Source organism: Sphaeramia orbicularis, chromosome 12 (assembly GCF_902148855.1).
Source record: "Sphaeramia orbicularis chromosome 12, fSphaOr1.1, whole genome shotgun sequence".
In the NCBI taxonomy this organism is placed as follows: domain Eukaryota; kingdom Metazoa; phylum Chordata; class Actinopteri; order Kurtiformes; family Apogonidae; genus Sphaeramia; species Sphaeramia orbicularis.
Window position 1 is genome coordinate 61,575,550 of NC_043968.1, and position 12,398 is coordinate 61,587,947.

General features: G+C 38.5%; 1 protein-coding gene across 1 annotated transcript in view; it reads right to left on the bottom strand.

The window, feature by feature from the left end:
* Positions 1 to 259: 259 nt before the first annotated feature.
* The window catches only part of sppl3 (signal peptide peptidase 3), a 29,973-nt gene continuing 17,834 nt past the window's right edge, over positions 260 to 12,398 (bottom strand). The window contains exons 8-11 of the mRNA XM_030149287.1: positions 11,057 to 11,220; positions 4,852 to 5,042; positions 4,579 to 4,688; positions 260 to 3,302 (exon numbers count right to left, since the gene is read on the bottom strand). Coding sequence (XP_030005147.1) covers positions 3,231 to 3,302; positions 4,579 to 4,688; positions 4,852 to 5,042; positions 11,057 to 11,220 — 537 coding nt within the window. The 3' untranslated portion in view covers positions 260 to 3,230. The remainder of the gene's footprint in view (positions 3,303 to 4,578; positions 4,689 to 4,851; positions 5,043 to 11,056; positions 11,221 to 12,398) is intronic.

The following is a 12,398-nucleotide window of genomic DNA, read 5'->3' on the forward strand; positions in this document are numbered from 1 at the left end:
ATGGAAAAGTCAACACAATTGGTAATGTGTTTGTGACTCCAGTAATACAAAACGATCACATTGTACTGACGTAATAAAACGATCAAGACGGCACTTAGTTGCTTCTGCATCTCATCAAACACAACCTTTTCCTTTTTTTTTTTTTTTTTAAATAAGCACTGTGCAGCTCGTTTCTTGAGATGAAGTGAAGCATTTCCTTCCAGTCCTAAGTTTAGGTGCTGATGCAAATGACGCTCTAATAAACACAACACCCACAGTGTTACAGTTAGAGTCATGTTTATTTACAGCAGAATCCTGAACGAAGGGGGGGCACAGGGAGGAGGGGTTAAAAGGAGACAAAGTGTTTAGATCAAGCGCTTCAGGATTCATGTTTCACTACACAGTTCTTAATTTATTTATTCACCATTTTTCTATACAGAATCCATTCAGCCATAATATCAATGCACCAACAGAGCTGGAGTCCTCTGCTGGGTGGGAGAAGAGGTGGAAAAAAAACAAAAACTAAAGCACTAAAGAAAAAAACTTTACAAACAATGGGGTAAAAAGAAATCCATTTCCTATAAAAATTTACTTGTTTTATTTTATCACCATAATCATAATCAGTTATTTATATATGTATATATACACATATACACACACACATATATATACGTATATATGTATATATATGTATATAAATCTATATATTTTCTTGCTGTCCATGAAGAAGTGAGAGTTTGGTGTTGTGGTTCCACGATGTCCAAGCTTCCATAACTGCACGGAGCGGCAGGCCTGACCCGGCAGCATTCAGTTCATAATATCCATCAGTCAGAGGAGGTCAGTGCTGTCCAATCGCAGTCTTTCTGACCTGAAGCTTTTGTCCCACCAGCTGACGCAAGCTCATAGGTCCAGTGCCTCAATGTTGGCCAGCAGAGACTCAAAACTGCAGTAGCCCTGTTAATGCAGTCTGAGAAATGATACACTGTACACTTAACATGCACGGCCAGATAGCATAAAAAAGTAAAAAACAAAACAAAAAAACAACCAAAACGCCAGAAAACTGCATTGTGCATACATCTCTGACTTCCTCACTCACACTTTTTCCAGTATACATTAGCTGTTAACTGACAAGCACCACAAAACAGTCGAAAGGACAAAGAAAAAATAAAGACTCGGATACCGAATGGTGACAGTAAAAAACATCCTACGGGTTAGCGTTATTTTTCTAAATTTCATGATCGATTTCTGAAGGGCATCACTGATTCTCTCCCCTCCCTAGGTCCAAACAGACTTTGTGAAGGTAATGCTATTTGATCAGGCACACACACACAAGCACACACTGAACTGTCCACCCAGTTTTATCTGCAACTACATACAAATCTAACCACAGTTAAGTCCTCTTCATGTCTTTGAGTCCAGAAAAACTCACAATAGTCAGGTCTTCATCAACTGAGGTGAAACACTGACATTTATAAAGTTCAAATAAGATGTGCTGTTTGTTTCCGCTGAGCTGTCCTTTTGTCAAAATATAAAAAATGGATTTGATATAGTCATGCTCAGACTTTTATAGGCTTGAGAAATCTGCATTCAGATGATTTTAGTGTTTTCATAAACGTGTAAATTTACTTGTGCAGAAATTCAGTAAAAAACCCAGCAACGTGTGGCTTCATGATGAAAAGTGACATAGCAACTTTAAAATTCATTCAACATTCATTTATTTCAAAAAAAAAAAGAAAAGAAAAAACAAACACTGTTGCATTTCCACCTGTCTGGAGAGAAAATAAAAACTGACCCCTGATGGAAATGAATGTTAATTATTTATAAGATTAGACTTGCTTCCATTAAACATGTCATGTGTTTTTGCAACATGCCCAAGTGAATGGAAACCTGACTATTGTCACTGTTTTAAACATGTTCATAATTTCAAATTAAAACCAAGTAAAACAACCATTTACTCATCTGTGTCACTCTCCCACACACACACACACACACACACACACACACACACACACACACACACACACACACACGCAGGCACGCACGCGCACACACACACACACACTTTAACACTAGAGCAGGAAACTAACCTTTTCGTCAACCAGCCACCAGTGCAGATGTTTTTTTCCACCCCAGAATTTATCAGCGACTGATGTGACACTGATCAGTTTCCAAATTGACCAGAATTTGGCTGCTGGCTGGCTTCAGTTTCCCACCCTATTCAAACATGCTCCCGAACACAAATACAAACTCAAAATACCGCAAATACATGTACACATATATACAAATAGAAGCGGCCCCTTCAACATGGGGGGCAGCTTAACAATTTATAATGCATCATTTCTGTATATGCCAAGAATAAAACTTTTCTAAATAAAATACATAGTTATCTGTGAGGGTGGGGAATGGGGACAGCAGATGAACAGAGTGGAGGAGGAGGACTAGGAGGAGGACGAAGAGGAGGGGGAGTCAGGCTCGCGAGGAGTGTCAGAGTGGGGTGGGAGTGCTAGGGAGAAGCCACTGTGGTCTGATGATGGGCAGGGGGAAGGAGGGACACAGATGGAGGGGTGGGGTGGGGGGGTGGGGGCTCTTCCCGAGCACCGTCCAGTGCCACAGCAACACTCTGCCTCCTCTCCGCTGTACGTCTGTTTAAATCGTTCCATAATAATAATAATATTAATAATAATAAGGACCACGACAATGCTAAAAAAATATATATAAACCCCAGCCATGTCTCACAACTGTAAGTCCACAAAAAGGGGAGGGGGGGAGGCCTGGTTCTCAAGTTCATCTGTGTGGGTGACGTACAGAGATGCAGAGGAAAGTAAAGATTTAGAGAAAGAAGGAAAACGCAGAGAGAAGAGGCCTGACAAATGGAGCGGGCCATAGGACGAAGTGGCGAATGAGGCTGACTACAGCAGAACTACAGTAGGAAGGAAAAAGGAAAAAATGGAGGGAGGGGGGAAGAGAACAAAAACAGCACATGCAGGATGTGCTGTAATGAAGAGGAAATAAACAGAGAAGAGGAAGCAGCAATGAAACGGGGGAGGATGCAGAGGGACCGAGGATGAGTCGTGTTTGGGGCGTTGTGATCCACACTGGTGTCCTTCTGAGGGTTTTCACAGAAGATTGGCGGAAAGCATGAACAAGTGATGACGACATGGCCTCACTGTGAGTGCGCCCTCTCTCCTTCCCTCTAATTAAGGGTAAGGATCCGCAGTTCACCCCGCGCTGGTCTTTTATCCCAGGGTGCATCATACCTCCAGGAAGCGGGAGCTGCTGGTCTTGGCATGGAAGGGCTCCGACCACATGCGCCGCAAATCCCCCTGTGAACCACAACCCGCAGTTTAGACACGCTTCATCAGCCAGAAATCAAAGGTTTCCTCAAACTGTATTAGTCAAGAAACCTTTAGGGCACTGGCATTTCATTGTTTAACGAAAAACAGGGATTTCCAAACATTCTTTCTAAACATTTACTTTATAGCAGATTCTTCAAGCAAACACTGAAATAGGAAAATCTGCTTTTAGTTTTTCAGCTTCATACATGTGCAGACTTTAAACCATACTTTACAACTGAACAAAACTGAATCTGCATTTTTATTTGTGCGTTCGATGACACTGAGAATGCCCTCAATCATTCCTCAAGATTTAAATAAAGGTTAATGAATGCATTAAATGTATTCTATTCTATTTATTTGGCACTTCTCTGCCAAAGTTAGACCGATTCCACATCTATATACACTGTCCACAAAGTGTCTGCAGATATTACACACTCAAAAATAATGATTTCTATGACCTTTTCATGATAAATTTGAAATATAATTAAAGAAGGTTTATTATTTCTGAGTCACTTTTGGCCTCTTCATCTTTTTCCTATTTAAGTACCAAGTGTAAAGGTAAATGTAACCAGTATGTTTGTGGTTCTATGCAGAAACATGTTTAGTTTTTTAAATCTAGTTTGCCCACAGGTTAAGTGCAGTAAAAAGACAGTATTATGGTTCAGTGGTAGGTTTATAGATTATAAATATCAGAACTTCAGCTTTCACAGAGAAGAGCTGGACTCTTCCATGGAGGAGTTAAAGTGGTTGTGAGAATTAAGACTTCACTAATTCTGATGTAATACTGATTTCTAAGGCCCAACACTGAGTAACTGCATTACAAACATTCAGTAAAAGAGCATGCAGAACCAACAGGTGGCGATGTAACCCCAAACCTAAAGCCACGTTGGCCAAACAGAAGCCTGAAAAAAAAAAAAAAAAAGCTATTATCAGTTTTCGTTGTCTACAATTGTGACGCCTCGGTTCCTCAATATAGTCAGTAATTGTATAGTTTTGTGTAAACATGTAAAAAGTACTGTTACAGTAGCAGGGTTATAACTGGCAGTATTGTACCCATGTCTTCCACTGCACAAAATCACCTCATGTATAATTAAGATAAAGACACACTGCATGTGTGGACCAGGCCTTACAGAAAAGTCACTGTGCAATAACTTTTTTTGTTGTAGTGTTTTATCTTCCTGATCCAGAAACAAAGGAACAATTCCTTTCTTTGCGACTGCCAACTTGTTCTTTATGGTTTGTGTGTAATGCCCCTCCAGCGTACCTTCAGATAGGCCATAGTGAGCAGAGGCAGCAGGGTGAAGGGCACCAGGTAGAGCAGAGCAGGCTGAGCAGCACGATGGATCCTGGAGGCTACGGTGGCAGTCAGCAGACCTGGAGACAGACACATCCACAACATGTTATAACTCTACTCCATCTACTTCTATATTATAATCTACAAGAGTATTTAACACTGTTGTGGCAAAAATACCCAATGCTGAAACTAAGGCTAAGTGTTGACCTCTAGTGTCCGTGTGTCCATCGATTGTTTACTTACCCACAAAGTATCCGATGAGAGTGCAGTGGAAATAGGAGACGCGCTGCATGCGTCCTGACATGTTTCCAGGTCCTGGGACCTCCCCATTGGCTTGTTTCTTATAGTTGTCATAACGTAGGACGAAGCATAAGAGCAGGCCCGGCATCACAATGTCACCGATCCCCAGCATTGAGAAGTGACTTCCTGTGGAACTGGATGGAGAAAAAATAAGGCAGAAAAAAGCAGAAATAAGGTTCAAGTGCTCAGACAATTCAAAGCTAAAAGTCACAGCAGCTTTACAGTTAAAGCCTGTTGAAAATGTGCAACTTTAGGCCCTTTCCCACCGCAGGAACTTTTACAGGAACTTTCTGTATTACCCTGAACTTTCAAAGTTCCTGGTGCGTTTCCACCGAAAATTACCCTGGTAACTGACCCTCCCCTGGCCCCGAATTTACCCTGAAGAAGTTTCTGGTACAGAGGTAGTACTTTCTAGATTACCAGGAACTTTAAGGGGCGGAGCTGTGTGCTGGAGAAGGCTGAGTGGTGGACTAGACTCGCAGCATTTCCACACTCTGTTCACCGCCAATATTTAACTCATTTAATTTCCACAAGCTTTGTATTTTGATAATTCGGAAAATGGACCAATATAGAAACTACAACAAGTGCACGGATGACGAGGAAATTCAGACGGACTTTGAATTGCCGACATGAAACGAGCGAGTAAAAGCTGTCAGAGCCAAATATAAGACACAAGCCTAAAGAAATAGGAGAAAAGGAGAAGAAATTTATGCAGGATTAAAAGAAACTAAAGGACCACAACGGTCGCAGTGGATCTAACTGTCGAACAAACCAATGGTATGTATATGACCAAAATATTCCCTGTTTAGTTGGTTCCATGCTGTAACAGTAGTCAGCGGCATCAGCTGTTTAGTCAGAGGTGAAGTCCAGTTAACCTAATACTAACTGGTCAACAGTCTGACACTAAACCTAAATCAGAGAACTGGATGGATTCGTGTCGTCGCCGTGAGCTGAACACTGATTTATTCTGTATGTTTGTGATTTCCACCTGAAATGGGCCGGACGGACTCGTCTCTTTTTCTGAACCTGCGGCTCGTTTGTGTCCTCGTCCATCGTCTACTGCTGTTTACAACGGCCCAGGTCAGACATTTAACATGTCACATCACATTGGTAGGAATCTGTCATCATGTGTTCTGTTATTCATTTTAACATTTTTATTACTTTTCCTGTAGGAAAGTGAAAAAGGGACCAGGACCACGGAGTTCCAGACCGGCTGTCCTGGACTAGCTGGACCAGACCCTGGTCCAAAAGCCTGAACCTTTCACACGTGTTTACTTCCCTTTTAATCTCAAGGCACCTTTGTTTTGTTTCAATTTTTAATTAAAAAAAAAAAATCTTACCTAATACTGTCTGTTCATTTACAAGGCATCAAAATATGAGTATAAGTACTTTTATCAGTAATATGCAGTCAAATTAAATGCAGGCATTTGAGTAAATCTGTCTGACTTTAGGGTTGAACCTGGACTATATAAAACAATAGAAATGAAACAGAACCATCCATCACACTTAAAGTTAGATGTGACTGAGTTTAAGGAATGAGAAGTTGAAAAATACATGTTCTACCATTTTTAAATACAAATTAAGGCTATGTAATGATGGTTGACTTCATTTAAAATGTATTCCAGATGGATTAAGTGATTCAACAACCAGTAAAATGTGAAACCCAAACTGTCCACTTCAGTACTGTGTCATTTTATTGAACTAGAGGTTATTTTGTGAATGTACATGAACTGGACTACAGTCTCTGTTACTGCTCCCTCATATATCATCAACCTGATTTGAATAAATTACCCTGAACTTTCGGGTGCGGTGGAAACGCAGTTACCAGGAACTTTTTTACCCCAAAAAGTTCCTGGTAAATAAGTTCCTGGGCCTTTTGGTGGGAAAGGGCCTTTTGACATGGGTTCGACGTTGTTGCAGCTCATGTCTTGGCTTAAGGGTCTGATCAAGTGGTAACACGTGGACACATTTAATAATAATAATAATAATAATAATAATAATAATAATAGCGTTATTTGTATAGCACCTTTAAAAACAAAGTTTACAAAGTGCTTTGACAGAGGGCACAACAGCAGGATACAAGAAGCAAGTAAAAACACTAAAACAGAAGCAACACAATAAGAAAGATGTGTACAACAAATGCAAAGAATATGGTACTTCGGATAAATTAAGTGAATCGGAGTAAAGAGGGCAAGGATAGCGTAACATGATGCTGTTAAATCAATGCAAAAATGAATAAATGAGATGAAACAACATCATGTATGAGAATTATAAATTAGTAATCAAACAGGATAAAATCACATTTAAAAAAGTTAAAATTAAAATGGGACAGACATCACATAAAAGCAAGTCTATAAAAATGTGTTTTAAGAGGCGATTTAAAAGATGTCACTGATTCCACAAGCCTTATCTCCTCGGGCAGGCCATTTGGTGTTCAACAGTTCAACATTTGGTGCTCAACAGTCTCTGTCATGTAAGCAGAGTAACTTATATGCATGTATTATACATAACTGAGTAGGTATTTATAAGTACTTTAACATTATGTATAACAAAATTTGGGGAGATAAAATTTTTAGATGAAAAATGTCAAATTACTGCTCAGTAACACAAGGACTTGAAAGGGATATCAATTTTTTAAGCTTTACGCAACCATTCAAAACATGCGGTTCTCGACAAAAATTGATACCAAGTAGGACAAAACCTTTTAGATATTATGTTCAACTGTGCTGAAAATACATTTTGGAGTGAAATATCGAAAAGTCTCTGTTTTATTAACATGAGAATTTGGTAACACATGGGCAGGCTGCCATAGTAACATGTGGATGACTCTTTACCATTGTATGCATCACCCAAAATGTTTAATTATTTTCTAAAACAACAAGCCAGATATAATCACAATGCTTTATTTAATGTATTTAATACTAACACAGTGTTATTTACAACTTGCGGTGGTCCATACTGATATAGGTAAATTACAAATAAAGAGTCATTTCTCTGTAACAGTTCACAGATAGTCTTTTTAAATGTGACCGGTGTATGAATTCACAAACTTCATCATTCAGAACTTTAATTTCTCAAAATAATCAACTGTCTTTTGCGTCTTCGTGTTAACCGAATGCAGCCTCGCAGAAGTTTCGGAACTTCTCCTGTACTGTGTAAGTGGTCTTTTAAAAAGGATAACAGTTCCATAAAATAGAGATCTTTAGCTAAAAAAAATGAGCCCACTTGATAAATAATGTGTGCAAATGTATTTTTTCATGTTGATGTTCACTTTCGCTTGATCGGACCCTTAAACAAAACAGCAAAATTTCCTCTACACATCTAATTTTGTAGACACATATATAGAGAATGATGCTATAAATGCAAAAAATATATATATTTTGTTAAATGACGCAGTAACTAAATAAGTGATCCAAACACAAAAATCACCTGTTATTTTTAGACAAAATTAAAGAATCTTTTAACATTTCCAACTCACTTTTCAAATGTAATTCTTATCTCTTGTGCCTAACAAAAATGTCAACTTATGGAAGTCTAAAAACATATTTATTCTTCTCAGTATGGTGGCCTTCATAGGACATTGATACTGTGTATGTTGGTATTTGGTTTACATTATCATGACTTGGTTGAAATTTCATCACTCTCTACTAGTGTAATCTCCTTTTCTTCTTCATGTTGGCTTTTAAGAATTACAGTTTAGACACATTTCCTGAACATCATAAACTACTTCAGAAAAATCTAAACAAATCCCAAGCAAAAAAATCATCTACACAAGCTTCAAACTTCCAGGTCTAAACCAACCTCTCCATTCATAACTATGTAATCTGACATCAAACCATAACTTTGCCTTCATTTGTCACAAAGATCATCAAAAAACATAAACACTACACAACAGTCACTACAACCCAGTGGGATCAATTCTAAAAGCTTTGCTAAAAATGGTTACTGCACTGAATAATAGCGCTTATACAGACAAATTTGCATCTAAAAAGTAATGATAAAGAGACAATGGATGACAGGGTAATTATATTGCAAAAATACGCAACGAATGGAGACTTTAGTGTACAGTACTGCAGTATAATTTTGTTTGTATCTACCACAGAAAAATTAACCACAGTTTGAGTATAAAAGAAATCACAATAATTCTCTCTTAATATCCTGGCTCGGGATCCCTCTACATGTGATGTTAGACCTGCAGGTAGAGTAGGGTATTGTTTAGAGTTTAACGAAGTGAAGCATAAATATCAGGGGATGTGTCTTGTGCCAGTGCTGCCATTATCATTATGTGCATCATGCACTATGGGCACCAAGTGCTGGAGAGAGAGCACCAAAATATCTTAATGATCATAATCAGAGTGACAAATTACTTAAATTTAAGATGAAGCACCACTACAGCAGGGACCATTATCATTATAGCCAGTAGAGGATACATTTACACATCCATAGAGTGTTTAATTTTCTGTACAGTGTAAGTCTGTGTGATCACAATGTGCTACGGTTGAATGAATATGGAGCTGAGCTTTGAGGGAGCCGAGGGTTCGATTCTTGTAAGCAGCATGTGGTGTTTTTTTCCAATCACATTTACTTTCTCTCACCATCTGGTTTCTGGTCCGGGTTAGACAACAGCCTTTCCAGCATCACAGACAATGCAGTTCTCTACATTTACAGTACAACACAGGTTGTAAACTATACATATTTTCTTCTGTGAAGATCTGAATCATTGAGGCTTTGAAGCAGTTCATACCTGGCTGTGCTATTTGTCCAGCTTCTTTCATCAAGTATGTTTACACGTCCACTACTATTGCGAGTATGACACCATTCAGACATTAATGAGTGTCATGTAACCAGTATACTCTACTTAGGTACTCTGAATTAGGCCTTTTTCTAAGCATTTACCACTTGTGGGATATGTCGATATTATTCTGTTATTCTCTGGATTCTTGGTACATGTATACAAGTGAATTCAGAAACTTACTTTTAACTGAATGTTCTACAGCAGGTCATGACCTATAGCCTCTGTTTATGGTCAGATGGAGTGGTAAACGAACAAAGTAAAGCCTACAAATAAAGATCCTCTCTAGTAGAGATGGATGCCCAAAAGAAAAATCCATACACCTACGATTACACATAATGACAGGGGATACCAACAGGTGTCTGTATATGAGCAAATATCAAATAGCTACCTTTTCAAGAAGGTGTTTGAAGGAACAAAAAAGGGGAACTGTAATCACTCTGTGGAACGTCTGCCACCAGTGGAAAACTTGGAAAAAATCCTATTTTTAAATTGAAGTACATGGTCATATACAAACAGGAATACTGTTAGAATATTCATTTTTGTTAGCCAAGAAACAGCTTATTAGGAATTTTGCCTTTTTCAGAAACAGAGTCAGAATAAAAGTGTAGTCACTGACATCCCATGGACATCAGTGTGGACTAGAGTAGCATGAACTTTGTCAAAAAGATTTGTGTTAGACTATGTTCAGGTCTTTGTGGGTCCAAAACAAGCATACTGTTCCAGTCTCATATCTGTATATCCTGAAGCTCTGATTTAACCAAAGAGTGAACTTGCAGTTTTTCCACAGAGGATTACATGGTAATTGTTATAATAATGACTTGATTTAATGATTTTGAGAAGCAGTAGACAGAGAACCATGAAGGATTTGTGTTTAGAGTTTTGAGACAAAAGATTAAAAAAATTGATTTGTGTGTGAAACGGTGTTAATGAATGTTAGGAGATGTGTCTTTTTTGGTGGATTGTCTACAATAACTGCAATATGTCTTCTTTACTCGAATCACGTGGCCATAACATGGTCTCTTACAATTGCTCTCTATTTTCAGCTGGAAAAAGTAAATCAACACTTTATGAACTGAAATTTTACACAGGAACAGGTGCAGCTGTCAGTAGCTTAACAGAAAAAGTCAAGGGTCGACTAAAATCAAGACGCTTCACTGTCTTGAGGCCATAAATATTGATTCCCAACAGTCAGACAAGTTGACAAACAGCTTAATGAAGGCACAGTTCAGTGTAGAGAAGAAAGGTCAGGTTTCAGAGCCCAAACAGCACAGATGAATCAATATCAAGGCTTCTACAGACCCTGCATGAGTGAAGAAACCCACGTATTGCTTCACTTTGTTAAATTAGTCTTACCTGGGAAAGACCAGTTTGCCAGGTAAGGAGAGGCGGGGGACATCGCGGCCCATCCCTGGCCCCAAATGGAGCTTCCTCGATAGGACGTCTATGGGATTTTCAGCAGGTTGGGTGGCCACTTTGACCATCACATTACTATTGAAGATGTAGGCTGAAAAGAACACCTGCAGGGAAACACAAACAGCCTATTAATTCATAGTCACAAATACATATTTATAATCAATTTAAGACTTAATTAATTTCCTCTCGTCTGACTGACAATTTCAGACTGCATTTCAAAATGTATGCGTCGCTTCAATTCTCAATTTTAACATTACACTGAGCATATAAGGTCAGTGCCATTGGGGAAATAACAGTGGTGAGCAGACAGGTTGCTAGGTTATCAGTTCATTTATTTACTGTACTTTCAGAAATTCATTTCCGTGTCTATATTTAAGATGGACTCAGTATTAGGAGATAACTAGACATGGTGGCTTTTTCCTTTTTGGGACATTTTTTACTGAACGAAAAACATGGCAGGTTTTCCCTTACAAGGAGAGTGATTCTGTAGTAAAACATTTTTATAGCAAATTCTCTCCAAACGTTACTCATCTTTATTTCTCTTTCTTGGAAGCAGACGCTACGGTCGTTGCAACAAACTTATTATTTGGATAAAACCACATCATTTATCTGAAACAGTTGTGTGCTCCACTTTCCTCACAGGCTGTACTCTCTCTGAATTGATTTCTCTTCCTCTCACCATTTTGTTCACTAGTTTAATTATATTACAAAAATAAACAATGCTGTCCATCAAACTGCTCAGATAAAGTCACAGATTCCTGCCGCACATAGTCACCAAACCACTGACACACAAATGTATATTAAAGTCATCATTCATGCCGTTCTTGTCCTGCTTGACTTTTGGAAGCTGTTAAGCAGCCATCACTTTTGTGCACTGCTCTCTGTGTAGACACTAATCTAAAGTAATGACATTATCTGAGCCTAATGAATTGCAGTAAAATCTACCATTACCTGACAGACACTACAGCATTTTTTTTTCCATTTCTACAAAGGACATGTTCATTTCAATTCCACCTCAGGATGAGAACACATTCTCCTTGGCCTAAGCAATCATTTTCAATCTTTTCCCTGAATTTATAGTTAAGGAAGGTGGAGTTCTTGTGGGTGAATTGGATTATTTCTTTAGGCTGTCATTGCTGTCAATGGTATCTATGCAATTTATTGTATGTTTTTCTCACTGTTGCTGTCAAAAACAGCACAAAATGTATTGCTCCCTAAGAAGTTACCTGTAAGACTCTATAAACTGAACAAAGGCTGATCATTAAGTACTACTACATGATAA